The 23,546-nt window shown below is 51.8% G+C and overlaps 1 protein-coding gene across 2 annotated transcripts in view; it reads left to right on the forward strand.

Moving 5' to 3' along the window:
* CD82 (CD82 molecule) overlaps positions 1-20,869 on the forward strand; it is a 42,230-nt gene extending 21,361 nt beyond the window's left edge. For both annotated transcript variants that reach the window (XM_049779887.1, XM_049779888.1), the window contains exons 3-10: positions 3,309-3,382; positions 4,874-4,946; positions 9,380-9,504; positions 9,614-9,688; positions 18,032-18,133; positions 19,462-19,665; positions 19,927-20,010; positions 20,219-20,869. In XM_049779887.1, coding sequence (XP_049635844.1) covers positions 3,320-3,382; positions 4,874-4,946; positions 9,380-9,504; positions 9,614-9,688; positions 18,032-18,133; positions 19,462-19,665; positions 19,927-20,010; positions 20,219-20,296 — 804 coding nt within the window. In that variant the 5' untranslated portion in view covers positions 3,309-3,319 and the 3' untranslated portion in view covers positions 20,297-20,869. The remainder of the gene's footprint in view (positions 1-3,308; positions 3,383-4,873; positions 4,947-9,379; positions 9,505-9,613; positions 9,689-18,031; positions 18,134-19,461; positions 19,666-19,926; positions 20,011-20,218) is intronic.
* The last annotated feature ends 2,677 nt before the right edge of the window (positions 20,870-23,546 follow it).

Consider the following 23,546-nt stretch of genomic DNA (forward strand, 5'->3'; position numbering starts at 1 on the left):
CTCAGACCCCTCTGAGGTCACATGCTTCCCAGGCCCTTTGAGTCCATGCTTCTGGGACCCCTGGGGCTGGAGGGAGGTTGTAGTTATGGGTTCTCTTTGTTGATGACACAGCAGGTGACCTGGGTGTGTTCCCTGTCTGTGTGTGGCACAGATAATGTTGCTCAGCTCCTGGTTTGCATTGAGTGGAAGCGTCTGCAGGAAGGAAAGTGCCCTTCCCCTAGTTCTGGGACAAGGTTGCCTGGAACTGCCCAGCCCACATGCAGTGTCTAAGCACCGTTTTTTCCCACTCTGATTGGCCCAGCACAAATGCCAGTCGCTCAGTTTCCTCTCCTCTTGCTCTGATTGGCCTATCCCAGCACCTTGCTCCGATTGGTCCATTTCGCAGCTTCTCAACACCTGCTTTGATTGGTTTAGTCATCTGCCAGTCATAGTGCACCTATTCCCCCAACACCTCTTTGCATATCTGAACCCATCTACCTGCCTCTTGGAGAGGATGGAATAGCCAATGTCCGTGCCCAGGTACTGCATCAGGAGGCTAGTCATCTCCCGCTCTGAGAGTGTGGAATTAATTCGAGGTGCAATCAGTGTGAACATTCAAGAGATCAGCAAAGTGGACACTAGGTGTGTGTATGTTGAGGATACCAGCCCGCAGCCTTCATCTCCTGAGAAACCAGAGCTCCTGAGAGCGTATTTACTGTCTCCTTAACCTGCTCTCCATCTTCTTAACCTGTGAAACCAGAGCTCCTGAGAACAATACTAACTGCCTAAGTGGCCACCAACTAGGACACCAGCCCTCTTGCTCTCCATTCTGCATCTTTTCACAAAGACTTAACAATCCCTGAAAGGCAGATTGCCATCTTGGAGAGAGAGATCTTGGGGCTTGGGTAGCCAGCAGTGCTGACAGGGTATGTGACAGAGGTCATTCACTTCCTATCCCTGATCTCAGGTGCACCCTCCTCGCCTTTCTGTTCATTGTGAAGACTAATAGAGATCTGAAATCCTTCATGGTGGTTCCCATCTTCAGCAGGCTCAGGATTTACTATTATCTAAAAAGTGCTCTTTTGTTGAATGGCCCCAACTTACAAGGCTGCAGGCATCCCAGCTGAGCCCAGGACACAGGGGCAGAAAGTGTAGAAATCCCTTTCTTGGACCTTCTAGAAAGAAACGTGGGCAAAGCCTGTCCCCGACAGTCGCCAAAACCCCGTTTCCACACTTCTCCAATTTCGCAAGTGCCAGCAACCCACCAACCCCCTGGCTCTGTGAGACCAGGAATGCTGAATAGAGTGTGGTAGGGAAGTTCTGTGAAAATAGGGGCTGTCCCAGCAGGCCCAGGGGAGGAAGAACAGTCACCCAGGAACAGAACATTCTTTGCATGCATGTTCCATCCCTGCCACCTCATGCTTCCTAGAGCACTGCCTGGCATGACTCCAAAAAAGAAAAAAAAAAAAAAGGTCACTTGATTCTAGCAGGATTCCCACCCTTCCCTCTCTGGCTGCCTCCTTTCACACAGGCTTCCTTAGGGCTGTGGTCTGTCTGTCTGGTACAGGGGAAGGAAGATGGACAGACAAGCACACCCTCACTTTCTCTGGAACATGGCTCAGCAGGCCTTCAGGGCAGGCCCAGATGGTGTGGAGGTTGTCTCAGATCCTTGGATTTCCTGACACAGCACTGCTCTATACTCCTCCACTTTTAGTCACAGAGTATGTTCCACATTCCCAGCCCCAGGCTTGGGCCTTAGGTCCTGCATACTCACTGTCCCTCCTTTGTTTCCATGCCTCTCATGACAAGGAGCTTACTACCTCACAGAGCATCCCTTTCCCTTGTACAGCTCAGCTTCCAGAAGTAGCAAAGCTCCCCAATACCCAGTAGAGTTGGAGCTCCTGCGTGGCCAGAGTGCTAGGAGACGGTTATGCCCAGTGGAGAAGAGAGGAGGGAACTCCATAGGGTCAGGCCTTCGCCTGCCTTGAACCCAACAGGGAGGAGGGGAACGGGGTGAAGTCGTGCCTGGGGCCCTTGGTTCTCTCTGCTCCCCCCCCACCCCCTCCATGGAGCACTGGGAACTGGGCCCACAGCCTGTTTCCCCACCCCCAGTCCTGTATGCTCCTTGTCCATGCAGCTGTCTCTGGCCAGCTGTCCTGGCCCCAGCTGTCCTGCTGCCGCCCCAGGGCTCCACCGGCCTAAGGCTTCCCATTGTCATTCCTGGGTGGTTTGGCACCAGGAGGGGTGAGGGAGCCAGGATACCCTGTCCCCCACCAGGAGGGTCTCAGCAGTGTGTAGGGGGCTCCCAAACTCTCATGCCATTGGGGTGACTGACAAATGGAAAGCTCTTATATTTCCAATTCTGGCATGTTGCTTAACGCCTCATGGGACATCTCTGACTGGGAACCTGGGGCCCCATAGGGGATCTGGAAAGACCTGAATGGACTCCATAGTGTCATGGAAGTTCAGAGGTTGATTTACAAAAGGATTCTTATACCAAAAATTTCTGGGTGATTCTACCTCCCAAATGTCTATGAAGTATTCCAGAATATGGCCCTTTACCTTTGTGCACTGAGATGGGATTGGTGGGGAGGGGCAGATTGCAAAATTCCCCACAGCTGAGTCCTGTAGCTTGAGACCACAGTGCACGTGCATTCACTCACTCATGCACAAACCGGAAGTGAGGTCATGGATGGGCTGAACTTTGTCTCTGGGGTGCTGGTTAGAGGGTGTTTTCACTGTATGTCAGGGGCCTGGAGGACTCCATCATCCCACTTTGTCCTAGGAAGGTAGCATTACTACGTTTTTGTTGTTGTTTTGAGGCCACACTCAGTACTTAGGAATCACTCCTGGTGGTCCTTGGGGATGCCAGGGATCGAACCCTGGTCAGCTTGTTAAAGCAAATGCCCTCCCCACTGTACTGTCCAGAAGGACCCCCTTTTTGAGACACTCCTACCCCCCACCTCTGACCACAGAGGGACTCTTCTTGGCAGTGGAAAAAAAACAAGAGCTCATCTTGGCGTCTCTCTCTATAGCTCTTCATGGATGACCTAGCCTCCTGGCCTCCACCAGGGACCATCTAGGAAACTTCTAGAGTGTGTGGGTGGTTCCTGCAGTTTTGTTCTGAGAATCCAGATCCCAGTGGTGTGCTGGGCTGTGTGAAGTGGGGCTGGTGCCTGAAATCTGGGCCTCAGGGTGCTGCAGAGCAGGACTCATGTCTGCAGCTGTCTGGCAGGGTGAGGACAGCAGGCTGGGGTGAGTTGGGACCAGAGGGCCCCTTTCCCCAGCAGTCCTGAGCTCACCTGTATATTCCTCTACACCACCCCCAGGGACCAGCAGGATGGGCTCGGCCTGCATGAAAGTCACCAAGTACTTCCTCTTCCTCTTCAACCTGCTCTTCTTTGTAAGTACTGTCTGAGAGACTCCCTCCCAGATTGTGGGCCTGAAGGGGTGGGGGCAGGGAGACTTGGACAGAGGGTTCCAGGGATGGACCACAGAGAGAAGGGAGCCTCTGGCTACAGCTGGCTCCATGGGGGTGTCCCAAGTCTGGCTCCTGAGCACTGAGGCATGGTATTGTCAGTCAGGGCAGGAGGAAGGCTGGAAGACAGGGAGACAGGAGAGCTTAGAAATAGGTAGGGCACTCGTCTTGCTCACAGCCAACCGAAATTTGGTCCCTGGCAACCCATATGTTCACCATGCCCTGCCAGGAATGATCCCTGAGCTCAGAGGGGTAGCTCGGAAAATCAAGCACATAAACAACAACAAAACACCACACACACACACACACATACAAACACACGCACAATCTTGCTTGAGAGCCAGAGAAAAAGCACAAGGGGGCTGAGAAAATGCTTTGTGGGTCAATTACCAGCATCATCTGCATCCCTGAGCCTGGAGCCAGGCGTCCCACCCCATCACTGCTGTCTCTGGTCCCCAAACAGACCCAAGCTGCTGGAAATTCCTCCTAATTATCTGGGTGGTGGAGTTTCCAGTGCCTCTTTACCCAGAGACAAATGTTACTGGATCTTATTCAGGCCCTTGCTCTTGTCTCAGTCATGGCGAATGGACAGGCAGGTCCATGCCTGCCCCAGGCTGTTGTAATCAGCAGTGAGGGGGCCTAGTGATTGTGGCACCCAGGGCTAGTGACAGAGAGCCTGAGGGAAGTAACTCCTTCAGTTGTGCCCAGGCCAGGTGAGTGACATCTTCACAATGCTTCATGAACTGATCAAATGAAAGAGGAAGGGCTGAGGCTTGAGAGGTCATACGGAGGTTAAGGGGCCAACCCTGGTTCAAATCCCCTGCACTTCATCTAGCCCCGTGAACCCCACCAGGAATGATTCCTGAGCAGAGAGCCAGGAGTAAACCCTGAGCACTGCCGACTGTGGCCCCAAAACAAAAAACAAAAAAGAAAAAGGACAAGCGAGCACACACACACACACACACACACACACACACACACACACACACACACACACGCACACACGCACGCGCACACACACACACACACACACACACACACACACATACACACACACACACACCAGTGACAAAGTAGGCATTCAGTGTACCCCATAGTTCAAGTAAAAATAATCAGGAAGCTTCCTGCAGGAGGTTGTCCTAGAACTGAACATGAAAGTGAAAGGGGTTCACAGAGGTTTTTGTATCTCCAGGCTACCTCCCTCTCCAGTGAACAAGCATAAGGTTCAGATGGTGGGAGGGGTGAGGAGTGGCCCAGAGGTATGTGGGAGAACACACCAAAGGCTTTGTGCTGTCATATGTGTGGGTCCTCCCACATCCAGCTCTGCTGTGAGATTTGCCACTACAGTGTGAGCAGGTAGCTTCTCTTCACCCACCTGCTCTCAAGGCCCCTCTCACAAACCCCATTTTCTTCCAGATCTTAGGTGCTGTGATTCTGGGCTTCGGGGTGTGGATCCTTGCCGACAAGAGCAGTTTCATCTCTGTCCTCCGTAAGGACCCTCTATTCCCACTCCCTTCCTCACCCCATCCCTATAAACAGGCCATTCCCTCAAGGCCTCTGTCTCAGGGCCCTCCCTGGCACCCAACCGTGCCACCTGGGTGTCCATGCGGGGGTTGCTGGGACTGAGCTGCTCTCTGCCATTCCCCACACAAAGCTGCTCTTGTCTGAAGAACACTGTGGGGCACCCAGGATGACTCTCCCATGCCAACGCCTTCCCAGGGCCCTGACCTTGAGAATGCTGTGCCCAGTCTCTGGCCCTGCCTGTTCAGCAATTGTAGGCACCAGCCCCACCCTCTGCCAGGGTGGAGAGCTGCAGCGGGCGAGGCTTGTATGCCAGTGAGCTGGCATGTGCTTCAGAGAGGACTGCCCAGGCTCTGCTTCCGGCATTTGTGTTCTCAGGCTGGGACCTGGGGCTGGCATCGATGGCCTGTCCCAGTTCTGCATCAGCCTTGGAACGTTTGGGATCCCAACCATACAGGTGGGAAATCGAGGCCCAGAGAAGCAACATCCTTCCCTTGCTCAGCTTCTCTGTGGCAGGCTATGTCTCCAGAAGAGAGCTTTGTTTGTCACTGCTGTCTCTGGCACAGGAGAAGTTCATAAAACTCATCAGAAGCATGAGGAAAGGAACCCAAGGGCCCCTGGGTGGTAGATAAGGGGACCTGTGGGCTCTTGCTATCTCCAGGAAGCTCACCAGACTTGTTCGTTTGCAGCGTGACCCACTCGCTGTGGAAACTAATATTTGAGAGAGGCCGCCCAGCCTCCAGGCCCACGAGACTTGTCCCTCCTGTCAGTGAGCTTGTCCTTGGCTCCTTTCCCTCCCGGCAGCTGTCCCAGAGTGGGTTTGAACTGGGCCCTTTGACAGCTGCTGGGAGCCAGGCCCGTGTGGGTTATGGAGGGTTGCACCTGTCACTCTGGGTCCCAGGTTGGGGGGGGGGGGTGAAGTCGCACTTCAGAATAATAGAAAACAAGGGGAGTCTTCCTTCAGTCTTCATTCTGCTGGGAATGGACAGCAGACTGTGGCCTGTTCTCTGGCCAGCACCCCACTGCTCTCCTCTCTGTGGCTCATCCCCATGTTTCTGTACCCTGCTCTTCAGGCTTACAGACCAATCCTCTCATCCCAGTTCAGGCCTAGAACCCAAAACTGGATGAACTTCCCAGAGCCCCTTAAAGCTCTAGGGAAGCTTCCTTTTTTGATGTTGTTGTTGTTGTTTCTATTTTATCTTATTTTGGTTTGGGCAAGGGCACATCTGGCAATGATCAGGGCTTTTTCCTGGCTCTGCACTCAGGAATTACCCCTGGCAGGCTCAGACTATATGGGATGCCAGGGATCAAACCCAAATCAGCTGTGTGCAAGGCAAATTACTATCACTGTACTATCGTTCCAGCCCTAAGTCGGGGGGGGGGGGGATTATTTTAAAACAAATACCAGAATAGAACCATCCCCAGCTTCCTCTACTATCTGATCAGTTAGGATAAAATTTTTTTTCCAGGAACTGAAGCTATGGTACTGTGGGGAAAGTGCTTGCCTTGTATGTGAGAGGCCGAGGTTTGATCCCTGGCATCCTTAATGGTCTCCCAAGCACCACCAGGAATGATCCTTGAATATTTCTGAGTGTGGCCTAAAAACAAATAAACAAGGGCCCAGAGAGATAGCACAGCAGCGTTTGCCTTGCAAGCAGCCGATCCAGGACCTAAGGTGGTTGGTTCGAATCCCGGTGTCCCATAGGGTCCCCCGTGCCTGCCAGGAGCTATTTCTGAGCAGACAGCCAGGAGTAACCCCTGAGCACTGCCGGGTGTGACCCAAAAACCAAAAAAAAAAAAAAAAAAACAAATAAACAAAAATGCCTCCTAAAAACTAAAACCTTTTTACCAAGCATTTGAAAAAGTTTCTCAGAGATTGGTTAAGGCAGTCTGAACCAGGACTGCCACTTGCACTAGACTAATACTGCTACCGTTCATGTGGGTAAACAGAGGCTCAGAGAGGGGACAGAGATTGCCGACAGTCATAGATCAATGAGGGATTATGTTGGACTCAGGGGTGGGACTTATCCCTCTCTTGACCAGACCCTTGCTGTATCTGGCTATCTGTCCATCCATCCACCTGCAGGGCTGGGCCTGGCCATCCCAAGTTGTTAGAACAGAAGCACTACAGGGTCCCCACACATTTGCCTTTGGGGCTCAGGGTGGATAGCTGGACCAGGCTGCCCAAAATATGCCCTCTGCTCAGGTTTCTCTACTTTTTGTGGCCTCTCATCTGTGCAGGGAGAATGATACAGAATGCACATTTATGAGGCAGTTGTGAGAGAAATGAAGCCCCTGGAAGGAGTCTCACACAGACTACCTTGAAGAAGTCCCACAAGTGACTGTGGAAGTGTCTTAAGACATCTTCATTCTCAACATATTCGTTTTGTTATTCATTTAGAGCCATACCCAGCTGTGCTCAGGGGGTTACTCCTGGCTCTGCACTCAGAAATCACTCCTGGCAGGTTGAGGGGACCATATGGGATACTGGGGATTGAACCTGGGCTCATCCTGGGTTAGCTGTGTGCAAGGAAAATGCCCTACTGCTGTGCTATCTCTCCGACCCCATCCTCCTCAATATCATTGAGAAGGGGATTTTAGTTCTCTTTTACAGAAAAAGAAACAGAAAATGAACAGCTTAGGGGCATGTCCCAATAGCAGCAGCCCTGCCATGCTAACACCCATCGACATAGAAAGATCTAGAAGATTTCTCTACCATGCCCCTTCCTTCCTTTGCCAGGCTGCTTAGAGCTTGGACAGGCTGGAGACAGGGATGGCAACTGAGGCAATGGAGATATCCTGAACTGGGGGAGTCTCACCTGAGACCATGTTATTAGGCACCCAGACAGCTTTACTAGCTCTTGGGCCTCCACACATATGGGGAGTCGTCTAAGCAGCTGTTAAAAACCACTGGTCTGCCCACAGCCAGCACACAGCCCATTTGCGGAAGTTTCTAGGCCCTTCTCTCAGGAAGTATTTGCTGGGAGAACATGCAGTTACCCCCAATCTAGGCAGTTTGGGAAGAGTGAGTGCTGAAGCCTCCAGGGAAAGGAAGATTTATTGGAATCCTGGAGAAAAATGGCAGGATTGACCCCCTCCCCACCTTATTCCACCCCATTAGGAACTCTGCTGAGAGTAGAGAGAGTAGGGTGGACCTGGGGTTCCAGAAAATTCCGAGATCAAGATGTGAGGGGTGGGGCTGGAGAGATAGTACACCCAGTAAGACAATTGTCTTACATGTGGCTGACTAAGGTTTATTTTATTTATTTATTTATTTATTTATTTATTTATTTATTTATTTATTTATTTATTTATTTTGGTTTTTGGGTCACACCCAGCAATGCTCAGGGGTTACTCCTGGCTCTATGCTCAGAAATCACTCCTGGAAGCCTCGGGGGACCATATGGGATGCCGGAATTTGAACCACCATCCTTCTGCATGCAAGGCAAATGCCTTACCTCCATGCTATCTTTCTGGTCCTGACCCAGGATTTTTGTTTGTTTATTTGTTTGTTTTTGTTTGTTTTGCTTTTTTTTGTTTTGTTTTTTGTTTTTGGGCCACACCTGGCGGTGCTCAGGGGTTACTCCTGGCTGTCTGCTCAGAAATAGCTCCTGGCAGGCACAGGGGACCATATGGGACACTGGGATTTGAACCAACCACCTTTGGTCCTGGATCGGCTGCTTGCAAGGCAAACGCCGCTGTGCTATCTCTCCGGGCCTTTGACCCAGGTTTAATCTCTGGGTCATATGGTCCCATCTGGTCCCCCAAGCACTGCCAGGAGAGATGCCTGAGTGCAGAGTCAGGAGTCATCCCTGAGCATTTCTGGGTGTGACCCCCAAACAAACAAACAAACAGAGAAGTGAAGGAACCTCTCACCTACACCTCACCCTCATCCCAATGTCAAAGCTCAAGGTTTTTCTTCCCCAGGCCAAGATGGTTGTGCGTGGGGGAGAGGGGGTGTCAGGACTCATGTCTGATGTATTCCCCTAATTACCGTATGGTGCTTATGGTCACTGACTACCAAACGAATAAATGGGGCAACCCCCTTATATCCAGCCATATAGAGTGAGGCTGGTAGGTAGTATCCAGTTTCCAAACCCCACACCCTGCCCCTCACCAGGCTCCCTCTCTGGGCCTCAGTTTCCCTGTCTATTTCCAACCATCACTGCACGGCTCATGGGCATGGCAGTGATGAGCCAAGTAGCACCTCCACAGGCAGAGGGGGTAAAGGGGAAACTGAGGCAGACAGGAGGCGGGGAGAAAATCAGGTCAGCGATAGGTTCTACAGGAGCCTGACTTTTGCCAGGGGTGAAAGAAGGAGCAGGGTCCTGGGCTGCGGCTCCCCGAATGCATAGCAGGATTCTGGGCTGCCAGCCATTCATCCCACCTGTCTCCCCACAGAGGCCTCCTCCCACACACTCAATGTGTGCTCCTACATCTTCATCAGCGTGGGCGCCGTCACCATGCTCATGGGCTTCCTGGGCTGCATCGGCGCCGTCAAGGAGGTCCGCTGCCTGCTGGGACTGGTGAGTGGGTCCCTCTGCCCAGGCGCCCAGGCTAGAGGTCATGGTGTGCGGAATTGGGGCTGGGGACTGCCAAAGAGGGACCGCAGCTCACCCTGCTTTGTGTCCACAGTACTTCGCCTTCCTCCTCCTGATCCTCATAGCCCAGGTGGCAGCAGGGGCCTTGCTCTACTTCAAAATGGAAGAGGTAAGCACCACTGGAACTTGAGATTGAGGGAAGAAGGGTCTCCTCCATCCTGTAGGTGGTGCCAGGCAGATTCCTGGGTCTCCGCCCTTGCCCCACCAGCAGATTATCTCAGTGAAAACATTTAGCACAAAGGCCAGGGAGATAGTGCAAAGGGCTGGAGCTGTATGTGAGTTCCTAAGTTCCACCCTGGCCCTGCTTATCTGGTCACAGCCACCACCTCCCCTAGGTACCATGAGGGTGGTCTTGGTGGCCCCCAACAGCCCTGAGCCTGGGCATTGCACCCTCTGGACTAACTGGTCTGAGTGGCCCCACAGCCTCTGAACATTGAGAGACCCCTCTCCCAATTAAAAATCAGCACAAAGTTTGTGCTAGGTTGGAAGGATTCAGTGATGCTTGTTGCTCTTTTCATATGAAAGTACTTTTGTAAGTGTGAAATCCAAGCCAGGAAGGTACCAATGAAGTCCGAGAAGGTAAATAAAGGCATTGCTAATAAAGATAATGTTAATAAAGACATTCATCCCAAGTCAGAGGGAAAGTACTCGACCCTCAGGTAAAGAAAACCTTTGTGGCTCAGACTCTTGAGGAGGCTGCTGTTGATATCTGCAAAAAAAAAAAAAAAATGGGGGGGGGTGTTTGCAAACCTGAGACCCCCAGTTTTGGCTGGCTGTGTCATTTCTCTCACCTTCTGGACACCAAGTGGTTGCCACAGCACTGGGTTCATCTGTACTGCCAGGGCCAATGGAAGGGGAAGAAGGTAGTTAGCCTGTCACTATTATCCCTTTGATCAGAAAAGCTCTTCCAACCATCACCCCAAGACAAAATCACAAAGGCACTTCTGACTTCAAGGGGGATGGAGAGAGGGTGTGGAATGTCTTGTTGGATGCTCCTGTTTACTATAGCATTTAGGGAACACGTATATCTGGTTCCTTCTTTGTGTGTGTGTGTGTGTGTGTGTGTGTGTGTGTGTGTGTGTGTGTGTGTGTGTGGTTTTTGGGTCACACCCAGCAGTGCTCAGGGGTTACTCCTGGCTCCATGCTCAGAAATTGCTCCTGGCAGGCACGGGGGACCATATGGGACACCGGGATTCAAACCAATGACCTTCTGCATGAAAGGCAAACGCCTTACCTCCATGCTATCTCTCCGGCTCCTATATCTGGTTCCTTCTAGTAAACTTGCCAGCCCATAAAATTTGAACTGGGGACAACCTGACTTCTGGCTTCCTGCTGGAGAAATCTTGATTGTTGTGGTTTCCTACCCAAATGCATTTTACTTACTATCCACGTCCAGCCTGTTTCCGGGGAGGATCGGCTCAGGCTAGCTTGAAGGATGAGAGATCAGTAGCCATGTGTGCAGAGACAAAGACCGTTGTTCCGAAAGTCAGGGAACAATGAGACCCTCACAACCGCCGAGGCCCCACTTAACACCAAGCTTCCTGGCAGCCAAGGCAAAAGGGGAAATAATGGTTTTACTCAAGGAAGAGCCAAGTGTGCTGGGCAGGCCGACCGGAAGCTGGGATTTCAGGGAGTGAAACCCCTTTCCCAGGGTTGTGGAGTCAGGTCTCAAAGCTGCCCTGTAGCACAAGGGGTTTCTCTGGGTCCCTGTTGTTACTCCAATATATATATATAAAGAACTGGGCATTTGCCTTGCAAGCAGTTGATCTAGAACCAACAGTGGTTCAAATTCCGGCATCCCATATGGTCCCCCGTGTTTGCCAGGAGCAATTTCTGAGCACTGAGCACTGAGCCAGGAGTATCCCCTGAGCACTGCTGGGTGTGGCCCAAAAACCAAAAAAGTAAGCAGGTAAGGCATGTATCTTCCATGAGATTGACTCAGGTTCAAATCCCAGCATCTCATATGGTTCTCTGAGATATGCCTGAGTAATTCCTGAGTGCAGGGTCAGAAGTCGGCCCTGAGCACCACTGGGTGTGTTCCAAACAAAGCAAAAGAGAAAACAAGTTTCAGGGCAGAACCTATGACCCAGAAGCCACTAATCCCTGATGGTCTAGCACCCACCTCTTCACCCCTGCACATTTCTCCATCTTGATAACAAAGGATGAAGGGTTGGAACTTGACCTCCATTTCAGTTGTGCAAGCATTTCCCAGTTTAAAAAGAGAAAAATGGAGGGGGCTGAAATGCTAGTATAGCAGGGAGGGTGCTTGCCTTGCCTTGCATGAGGGCAGCTTGGGTTTAATCTTTGGCATCCTATATGACTTAGGGACCATCCAGGAGTGATTCCTGAATGCTGAGCCAGGAGTAAACCTTGAGCATAGCCAAATGGACACACACACACACACACACACACACACACACACACACACACCCATCAGAACAAAAAATTGAGAAGACAATGGAGGCCCAAAAAGGGAGAGTGATAGGCCAGGTCTGTACCCCACTGTTGCCCTCTGTACCCAACTCTCTTCCACAGTCTATATCACCTTTGCTGGCTACCTTAGAAGACCTTCCATCCCCAGGGCAGCTCTCCTGACTGTTCCTCCTCCTTCCACCTGCCTTTTCAGAATCCCTTCACCTGCCCCCCCCCCTTTTTTGGAAGGCAGGGGAAATTTCCTGGCCATACTGGGGAAGCCCTGGCGCCACTTGATCCCCCACACCAGGACAGAGAATTTATTTGTTCTTCCCAGCACATTGTAAATGCCTGAGGCAGACTAAACATGCCCGCTCTGTGTTTATTCCTGCGCAGGGCCCATCCTGGCCTGGGGAGCTTGTCTGAGCCTGAAGGAAAGGGGCCCTTTGAAAAGCAGGATTGAGGAAGGACCATCCCCACACTCCCCACTGGGTTGCCTGCACTGCAGTTCAAGTGGTCTCCCTCCTACTCTAGGTCCCAGCAGCACGGTCCCCACAGCCATTCCGAGGGGGGCTAGGGACCATGGTTTCCAGATTCAGAAGAATGATCTCACCCATGCTAGTCCCTGGGACCTTGGGAGTGGAGATTGTAGTACATTTCTTGTTTTGTTTTGGGGGCACATTCAGTAATGGGGGGCCATGGGGCTCTAGGGTTGCTCCCTGCAATGTTTGTTTGTTTGTTTTTGGGTCACACCGGGCAGCGCTCAGGGGTTACTCCTGGCTCTATGCTCAGAAATCGCCCCTGGCAGGCACAGGGGACCATATGGGATGCCGGGATTCGAACCACAGTCCTTCTGCATGGAAGGCAAATGCCTTACCTCCATGCTATCTCACTGGCTCCTGCTCCCTGCAATGTTTAGGGGATTATGTGCTTAGACTTCTTAGACACTAATTTTGTTTGTTTGGGGGGTTACACTCAGCAGTGCTCAGGGATCACTTCTGGTGAGGCTCAGGGACCATATAGGGTGTAGAGAAGAAATCTGGGTTGATTCGTGCATGGTAGTTGTTTTTATTTTTATTTTTATTTATTTATTTATTTATTTTGGTTTTTTGGTCAAACCCGGTGGCCCTCAGGGGTCACTCCTGGCTCTAGGCTCAGAAATTGCTCCAGGCAGGCTCAGGGGACCATATAGGATGCCGGGATTTGAACCACCATCCTTCTGCATGCAAGGCAAACACCCTGTCTCCATGCTATCTCTCCGGTCCCTATTTTTTAATTTTTTGTACTGTTTATCCAGGTCCCCATATTGCTTTCTGATGAGATCAGGATCAGTTCATGGGCCAGGGTCCAAGCTCCCCTCTCCCCACCCCCTCTAGAACCCTTTTCTGCCAGAATCCACGGTCACCTCTGTCCTATCACACAGGTCCTCTGTCCTTTGCTGTGGTTCTGAAAATTCCACCTGAACCTCACCTGGCTTTTGCAGCTTGTCTGGCAAAAGGAGCCAGACAGAAGGGGGGATTTTTTTGTGAACTGGGCTCACCCCACAGAAATGTCCATCAGGAACAGTGAGCGGGTGAGGTGGTGGGGTGCCACAGCCCCTACTCCCTTTCTCAGGACCCTCTTGATAGCCACGTGGAAAGGGCTGCTATGGGCATTGTCAGGTTGGTGTTAACATTTGCAAGGAGCCAGGCCTTGGGGTGCACTAAGGGTCTTGGGCTGTTTCCTCATCTAAGAGGGCTTAGCTGACCTCTGTGTCATGGGCCACTCTGAGGTCTGGGGAACGGGAAAGAGTGCAAAGGGCTGATACTCATGCTTTGCCTTCAGAGCTTGATTCCTAGTCACATCAAGAATGATCTTGGAGGGGCCGGAGCGGTAGCACAGCAGTCGGGCACTTGCCTGGCACACAGCTGACCCAGAACGGACCTCAGTTCGATCCCCGGTGTACCATATGGTCCCCTAAGCCAGGAGCAATTTCTGAGCACATAGCCAGGAGTAACACCTGAGCATCACCAGGTGTGGCCCCAAAACCAAAACGAACAAACAAAACAAAACAAGAATCATCCTGGAGGAACACCCTGAGCTGCATTAGCTGTGACCCTCACCCCAAAAATAAACAAAGCTGAGTTTGGGAGGTGGTAGGTCATATACTGGGGTGTGCTCTGATGTCTGTGTGACTGTAGACACTTCCCCAGCCTGGGAGCCTGGGTTGGTGACTTCATGCATGGACTGTCATAGTTGAGGATGGGGGACAACAGGAGGAAGATGGCATCTTAGTGGTCTGGAGCTTGCCAGCACCAGAGATGGCCCAGGGCTGCCAGTCTCTGAAGGGGGCACCTGAGAGCCCTATGGGGAAAAGACCCTGTGGCTGGGTGGTTGGCTACTAGGGGTTAGGTATCCAGATTAGGGACTGGCCAGATTTCTGAGTGTCCCTGGAAAGGCCTGTCCGGAGGCCTTCAGTCCCTTGGAAGCCCAAGCTAGCTGATATACCCACACCTGCGTGGCCAAGTCTTGGTGGTAAAACGGGTTTCTCCAGGACCTTGTGGCTCTCGGGGAGTGGGAGAGGAGTGGGGGGGGGGGTGGAAACTTCCAGATGCCTGGCCAAGCTTCCTTTCCTGTCCCAGCACTGGTAGAGACAGCCCAACAAAACAGAAGTGGCCTTTACCTATCCTTTGGGGGTTGGGTGAATGAGGGTGATTGAATGCATTCAGGTTGTGTTCTGGAAAGATCGCGGAGAGCAGTGGAGCATATGATATGCACTTGGTGGCTGAGCCAGATCCTGCCTCCAGTGCCTAAGCCAGGCCCCACCCCCAGGTCAAAACCTGGCCCCACCCCAAGTCAAAATCTGGCCCCAGTCTCCAATAACTGAACCAGGCCCACTCCCCCCCCCCCACACACACCTAAACCAGTCTCAGCCTCTAGCACCTGAATGCCCTAATGCCTGAACAAGACTGCTTCTAAGAATTTCTAGGTGGGTTGGGAGGCATGATGTGGGCTCCAGTCCTTCTCTCCCACTCAGAGCCTGGCTGCTCTGTACCCAAAAGCACTCACAACTATGCTGACAGCCCACCATGAGAGCCAAGGGTACCCTTAAGGCAAGGATTCGCTGATGAGGAAGGAGGGAGAGCAGGTGTCAAAGTGAAAGGAGACAGAAGCCTCCTGGGAGTTTGAGGGAGGCCATGTGCCTCTATCCTCCCTCCCTCTGCTCTTTCTGGTCAGATGACAAAAACCCTGTTGCCAGGGCCAACCTCTGGGCTCCTGACAAGGTCCCCTGGGCTCTGCCATCTAGGTCCTGCACCACAACCTCTGAGCCATGTTCAGGGCTGGGGGTTGGTGGTTATTTTGAGGTAACCATCACCTCAACTTAGAGGCCCTGAGTAGAGACTCCTAGAGACACACAGGTGTTGGCCCTGGCAGCCTCTGGCAGGAATAGAGACTGAGGCTTGTGTGTGGAGAACAGGCTGTCTGCGCAGGGATCTCTGGGGATCCCCCCACTCCATGCCTCCCTCTCCTTTCTACACCCCGGGGATCACCCGCTCTCTGGGAAGCTGGACTGGTGGAAGCAGAAAGAGTCAAGCAGCTGTGTGGCCTGGTCGTAGCATGGGACTTTTCCCAGTTTTCCTAAAGGCCTGTCTACCTGAGGTGTAAATGCTGAGGAAGCAGCCAGAAGTGAAAATCTGGGCTCTGGAATCAGACTCAGCTCTGGCTCTAAATTTCTCTCTCTCTCCCTCTCTCTCTCTCTCTCTCTCTCTCTCTCTCTCTCTCTCTCTCATCTCTCTCTCTCATCTCTCTCTCTCATCTCTCTCCTCTCTCTCTCCTCTCTCTCTCTCTCTCCTCTCTCTCTCTCTCTCTCTCCTTCTCTCTCTCTCTCTCTCTCTCTCTCTCTCTCTCTCTCTCTCTCTCCATGTGTGCGGGGTTGAGATAATTAATCTCCCTGGGCCTTGTTTTCTGCATCTCTGAAGTGAAGGAATGAGGTGAATCCCTAGGCCATACAGGTGGGCTCTGAGGACTCAGATGAGATCATGCGTGAAAGGTGCTCAGCAGGTCTCAGGCCTTGCAAAACAGAGCACTGAAGTTCACGAATATGGTGCCAGAGTGATAGTGAAGAGGGTAGGGCGTTTGTCTTGCACACACACACGGCCGATCTAGGTCAATCCCCGGCATTCTGTATGGAACCTGCAGGAGTAAACCCTGAGCGCCACTGAGTGTAGCCCCAAATCCAAAAAATAAAAAGAAGTTCACAAATCTTCTCGCTGCCCAACTGGTTTCACAGTGCTCTATGTGAATGAAAACAAACACTTCACTGAGAGGTTTGTTTTGTTGGTGTAGTTCTGGGGTTGAACTCAGTGTTCATACTGGTTTTGTTTGGGGGGGGGGACAGAATGAAGTCCAGAAGGGCTGATTTCCTGGCTGGGGGTGGGGCAAACGAGGAGCTGTTGTAGACCCATCAGGAGGATGTGGGTTCTGGTTCAGAGCTAGTGGCTGCCTGAAAAGCTCTGAAAGTGTCACCAGGAAACATCTGTCTCTCAGGTCACTCAAATCCCCTCTCTTGGGGAGCTGAGGACCAGGTACTTACTGCCTTCCTCACTCAGGCCCCTGGTGGCTCTGCATAAGCAGATGACCAGGTAACTGTCCAGGCAGGAGGGCAGGAGAGCTTCTGGGGCCAGGCCAGCTGCTGTGAGGAGCCCCTCCTCCTCCTGGGCTGCCTCAATTTGCATGAATGATGTGTCCCTAAGACTTGTCTCAGCCCCCTTCCTAGGTCAAAAAGCAAGTGCTTCTCTCTTCTCTAAGCAGAACCCCAAATTCTCTAGCCCGTTGGAGGGGCCATCAAGGTGCTGAGTGGGTCTAATGAGAGGGGGCAAGTATGTTCCAGAAAAACTCTCTGGTGGGGGGGGCAGGGACTACTTTAGTGGGTCAGGAGCTTACCATGCATGTAATGAAGGGTGGGGTCGTGATCCTTAGTATCCCATCTGGTTTTCATAACACTGCCAGGAGTCATTCCTGAGCACAGAGCCAGGGGTAACCCCTGAGCACCCCCGGGAGTGACCCAAAACAAAAGCAAAAATGGAAAAGCCTCTGATTCCATCTCCCTTCCATTTCTGTTACTTGGGTTCTGGTATCCCCACCCCATTTTCTGGGAGGGGGTTTTGGTCTAAAACACTAGGCTCACTGTTCTTGGGGTATCTCTGCCACAGTCTTGGGGACCGTATTCTGTAGGATGGCAGGAAGCTGAGCCTCACTCTCCCTGTCTTGCTTCTCTGGGGGTAGGTTGGCAGTGGGGTCCCCACCTTGTGAACATGAAAATGAGCATGGAGAGGCACCCCGCTCCATGGTGGCCCTCCTTGGAAGTACCCATGTATTCCGTGTTCTTATATACAGCCCCTTCCTGACCAAGTCTCTTCTATCACAGCATACTGGAGCCCAAAAAAAGAAAGAGGGGTTCCACTGAGTCAGACCTGCTCCTTTTGCTGGAGGAAGACCTATCTGGGGTTGGGCAAGGGGAAAAACGGGGTGCTATTATTTCAGGTAGTACTGGAAGGTCTTTTGGAGGAGGTTGCATTTGAGCAGGGATGATCGGTTTGTATTAATAATTAGGGCAAGGATGCCAAGTCAAACCAGCATGAGCAAAGGGCCTGGGGCAGGAAATGGGAGTCATTGAACAGTCAGGAAGAATAAAACAGAAGAGGTCAGGGCAGAGCAGGGCCAAGGGATTCAGGCCTCCCCTAGAGGGGCCTTTGGGAGGACCCAGAGGTTTTTCTGCAAGTGGAGGAGGCCAGTGGGGAGCTTAGAGCTTAAAGCGCCATCCAACTGTTGAGTATCCAGTGCTCTGTAGGGCGGCAATGTTCAGCCCACACTGGGAGTCCTGGGGTGGCACCTGCATAGAACATTCCTGGCACTCAGGAATGTCAAAAAGCAATGGGAAGGAACAAGGGGAGGGTTTCATCTCCTGAGCAAGTCCCCAGGTTGTTGGGGGAGTGACGATTCTGGGAGAGGTGGCAATTATTTAGGACTCTGACCTTGCTCCCTCGCTCTGCCCTTGCAGCTAAAGCAGGAGATTGGCGAGATCGTGATGAAACTCATCCAGAATTACAATGGCAATCAGGAGGACACTCTGCAGAGTACCTGGGACGATGTGCAGGCTAAGGTATGGAAGCACCAGACGCTGAAGTCTCTGCATGTTTGTCTGTCTGTCTGTCTGGACCAGGCCAGCACAAATTCCCTAATCTGCGGAGTGTCTGATCCCTCTATGAGTTCATGGAGCTCATTACAGTCTTCATTGCATTGGTTGTGTTTTATTTGTCCTAAACAGCCGCTGAAACCCGGAATGGGGGATCTCAACTAGGCAGAGACCACAGTGGCAGAGCAACAGGCATTTTGCTTGAGTATGGGGGACCCCGGTGTCCCTCTTAGGTGCCAGACTTTCTGCTTAAGAAAGATGCGTCACAAAGTGCTGGAAGCAAAGCTAGCCGGAGCCTGCAGGCCCAGGAGCATGCTTGGCACGCCCCCTGCTGGCCGCTGCTAGGATGAGTCTCACCTGGAAGCTGGGAAGATGGCAAGAGAAACTCTTATGGCCAGTTCCTGGGGTACAGTACTCAGCCGTGCCAGCCCATCTGCTCCTCCCAGAACTCTGGCATAGCAGCCAAGATCAATCCATTCTCCAGATAAGGAAACTTCTCAGAGCAGTGCAGGCCCGTCCATCCATCATAGGCCAGAACAATGCTTGCCTGAGAACATCACACTCCCCTTGTCTTTCTGCCATTCCCATCCTAGTCCCTGTGATCTCGGGGCCATTGGGAATTCAAGCCTACATGTGACCAAGAGCATCTCACCCATCAGGGGACCCTTCCGAACCCCTAAAAAGATTCCCCTCCAGCCTTAGCATACAGGACTTGAAAAGGCTGTTGTTGTTATTGTTGTTATTATTTATTATTCGCTTTGAAACTAGCACCTTTTCTCCCCTCAAAAGGCAGAATGGAGCCTGCTTCCTTTTTCACTTTGGCCACCAGGCTGCTCAGACCCGAATCTCAAGGCCAAGGGGTTGGCTGCTTTACAAACCTCATCCCTAACTGTTCTACCTCACAGCTCCCTCTAACAACCCTACAAGTTAGAAGCTACTGCCTCCCCTTTTTGCACAAGGGGAAACTGAGGGCAGAGCTGGGGGCACCGGGTCCGAATCCACATGTCATAGCAGCTGCCGCCTATGTCCCATCTGCTTTTCTCTGAGAGCTGGAATTTTGCTCCTGCTCTGCTTCCTATGGGGGTGTGGTCCAGGCATTGTTTGCTGCTGGATGAAATATTTATGATGTATGTGTGCATTTCCCTGAAAGACCCCTTCAAGTCCCTTGTGGCTCGTAGATGCCACAGGGAAGTGAAACCTAAATGTCCTGTATTGAGTTTGGGCTGGACTGGAGGAGGTATGGCTAGGCCACAGTGTGCTGGCCTAAGCTGCCTGTCCCCTTCTCCTGTGCTCAGGCGGAATGCTGCGGCTGGGTCAGCTACCTCAACTGGACGTCCAATGAGTGGCTCATGAACAACACCAATGTCACCTACCCCTGCTCCTGCAAGATTCGGGAGAAGGACGATGACAACCGTCTGGTCACCAAGGGCTTCTGCCAGGCCTCTAGTAACCAGACTCAGAGTGGCAATAACCCGGAGGACTGGCCTGTGAACAAGGAGGTGTGTGAGAGGATGGAGGGCTGGGGGTTCTCCTGGTCACAGGCTCTCCAATTCCTTCATTCCACTTGCCCCTTCCTCTCACCACTTCTCTCCTTCCCCTCTCTTTCCCCCTTTCTTCCTCCCTGGGCCCTGCCATTCTGAACTGTCCATACAGGAAGTACACAAACCAGGGCAGAAACTCCTGATGGGGCAGGGAGAGGGGGAAAAATCTGTCGGCTGGGCTCCTATTTGGGGTGACTGACATGACTGGTCTCCACGCAGGGCTGCATGAAGAAGGTACAGGAGTGGCTGAAGGAGAACGTGGGTGTCATCCTGGGCGTGTGCGCGGGTGTCGCTGTCATTGAGGTTCGTCAGGGGCCCCTGTTCTGTCATCCCCAAGTGCCCCTGGTCGTCCCGCCCCATAACATTGGGGGTGGGGTGGAAAGGGGTTGGGGTTCCTCATAAGCTTTTAGAGGTTCTACGGCTTCTAGACATACCCCTCTGGCCCTGCCTTCACATACCCCCACCTCCTGCTGAGACTGCAGCCCCCCTGACTCTTGGCTGTCCCCCACAGCTCCTGGGGATGCTGCTGTCCATCTGTCTGTGCCGGCACGTCCACTCCGAGGACTACAGCAAAGTCCCCAAGTACTGAGGTGGCGGAGCCCCAGCTGACCTCAGAGCTCCCCACCCCAGCTCCAGACCCATATCCCACTTCACTGCCAAGGGCCCTCTCCTGGCCAGCCTGGGTGGTCCAGAGCCCCCACCCCCCGTGTCACTGCCTTTCTGCTGCCAGCCTGGAGCCCCTGTCCTGTGGTCCTGGACCCTGCTGCCCACCCTCACCCCTGGGGGTCTCCTTAGCAAGTTGGAGCAAATGTTCCTTGCTGCCTTCCTCAGGACCCTTGCTCCGGGATGGGGTCGGGTCTGTGGGGAGCTATTTTAAAAATGGGGTTGGGGGGAACTGCCCCATGGCAGGGGCTGTCCAGGCAGCTTTGAGCACTTCTCAATGCTCAATGTCTATCTGTCTGTTTGTCTTTGGTTTCCACATTTTCACTGGAGGAGATGGGATGGGGGCTCTTACCTGAGCATGGTACCTGGGTCCCCAATATGAGCCCACTGATTTCTTACTCCAGTAGCTCAGAGCAGCTGTGCTGCCCAGGGTGATGGTCCTAGTGGCCGAGATCTGGCCCAAGCGGTCCCAGGAACTAGGATGTGGCCTTCCCCCCCCACCCCCACCCCCACCCCAGCACACACTCCCCAGAAGCTAGCCTGGCCTATGCTTGGCCCCTGGGGACTGGGGGGGGGGGCTGTGCTAATGGGGAGCAGGCAGGGATCAGAAACATACACCTGGGTTGAGCCACTGATGATTAAAGAGGATTTATAATGATCTGGCTGGCATGGTGGAAGCCTTACTTTCGGGAAACGTCCGTGTTTCAGGGACCCTTTCTCTGACCCCATCCCATCACCCAACTGGTTCAGCTGAGAGGTTCGGTTACGTCTCAGGCACTGAAACAGTCATAGATGAGACTCTGGATTCCCAAAACAGTTGTACTCAAACACCACAACACGGGCTGGTCACAGCATAAATTGGCTCTATTAGAGCAATTGGGACGTGGATGTTAGGAGGTCCCTTGGGGACCCTGTTAGAGATTCTTGCCCAAAATGCTAAGTACAAGGACATGGCGCTGCTCACGTCTTGCCTGCTGGGAACACAGAGCTTGGGGGCCCTCCAGATCTGTATACCATGATGCTTGGGAGACAATGTCGGATAGTAGGGACCAAACCCAGATCAGGTAACTGAAAGACATCTGAATTATTTACCTGATCTAGCTTTTTTTTTTTTTTTTTTTTTTTTTTTTTAAAATTTTTTCTCCAAAGAATGAAACTTTTCTGAGTTGAGGGCCTCACCTGGAGGTGAGCTCAGGGATCACTCCTGGTGATTCTTGTGGGATCATATGGGGTACCAGGGATTGTATCCAGGTCAGCTATTTGCAAGGCAGGTTGCCCAACCCACTGTATGATATATCACTGCAGTCCCAAAGGAAAAGTTTTTGTATTGAGGAAACATAACAGAAGATGTGCGGAAGAAGAAGCGAATGCGAGCCTTAAGGAATTAATTTTTCCATTTGGAATTAAGGAACATTTTCCATGGTTGTTCATCAAATTCAGGAGAAGAACAAAATGTCAATTGACATCAGCTCAGGTGATTCAGAGACATCTTGAGAGATCAAATACACACGACACTGGAGATCTAGTGAAGCCACACACACACACACACACACACACACAGACACACAGACACACACACACACACACACACACACACACACACACACACACACACACACACACACATAACACACATCCTGGGTCTGCAAACTGGGGGAAGAATGAGATTCAAGAGACGAGTGACAGAGACACGCCCCCTGCACAGGCTTGGTTAGGATACTATGGGAAATTCCAGTAGTGAGCACCAGGTGGCGCTACTGCTCCAGTCAGGAGTTCAGCAAGGGCCAAAAGTCCTCCTATGACAGTGCTTTTCAATTATTTTCTGTCATGCCCCCAGGAAGAAAAATCATTTTTCGCGCCCCCCACGCGGCTGTAAATAGTATCTTTATTAAAAAAAACTTTAACCTGCAAAACAAAAATATATAAAATAATTTGACTTGATTTTTTAATCAGAGGTGATGTCTGGATTAATGGCTACAATGAGTCTGTTTTGTAATGCATAGCTTTTCAAAAGCGGGATTTGAAGCAGGACACAGCAACTCTTAGTTCCAGAGACAGACAAAGACATAAACATGGGGCTTAGCTTATTATGACAGTATTTGCTGAGGTCAAACGCGCCCCCCCTTTAGGGAGCCTCGAGCCCATCCCTGGGGGGCACGCCCCACTATTTGAGAAGCACTGTACTAAGGTTACTACAAGCCTCTCCCCATCCCCTAGTCTGGGGGAATCTCTCCCTCCAAGCATCAATCACCCTAGTGAAAAAACAGATACCAGGGCTCAGGATTCCTGTCCTAGCATATCTTGGCTGGGGCCAAGCGATCAGCATTTTTGTTGTTGTTTGCCTTTGTTAGGAGGGGGTTATGGTTGTTTGGTTAGTTGGTTTTTGTTTTTGTTTTTTTTGTTTTGTTTTGTTTTTTTGTTTTGTTTTGAAGTCAGACTGGGTGGTGCTCAGAGGTTATTCCTGGCTCTGCACTCCTGGGTGACTCCTGGTGAACTCAGGGGACCTTATGGGATGCTGGGAATTGGACTTGGGTCAGTGTGCAAGGCAAGCGCCTTATCCTCTGCACTATTACACCGGCCCCAAGGATTCTGCATTTCAGCAACTTTCTTAGTGATTCCTGAGTCTGTTTTGGCAGCTCAGAACCAGTAAATTGCAGCCTCCTCAGTCATTTTCCAAAGAGAGGGGGCAACACATGTGCTCCTCCTTGTCTCCCTCCCCCCCCCCCCCAGAAGTAGGGGACAACATACCTTCATCACCAACACACTTTTTTTTTTTTTTTTGTGGTTTTTGGGTCACACCCGGCCATACTCAGGGGTTACTCCTGGCTCCATGCTCAGAAATTGCTCCTGGCAGGCACAGGGGACCATATGGGATGCTGGGATTCGAACCAATGACCTTCTTCATGAAAGGCAAATGCCTTACCTCCATGCTATCTCTCCGGCCCCCCCAACACACTTTTTTTTTTAATTTAAACACCTTGATTACATACATGATTGTGTTTGGGTTTCAGTCATGTAAAGAACACCACCCATCATCACCAGTGCAACATTCCCATCACCAATGTCCCAAATCTCCCTCCTCCCCACCCGACCCCTGCCTGTACTCTAGACAGGCTTTCCATTTCCCACATACATTCTCATTATTAGGACAGTTCAAAATGTAGTTATTTCTCTAA

Source organism: Suncus etruscus, chromosome 9 (genome assembly GCF_024139225.1).
Source record: "Suncus etruscus isolate mSunEtr1 chromosome 9, mSunEtr1.pri.cur, whole genome shotgun sequence".
Classification (NCBI taxonomy): Eukaryota; Metazoa; Chordata; class Mammalia; order Eulipotyphla; family Soricidae; genus Suncus; species Suncus etruscus.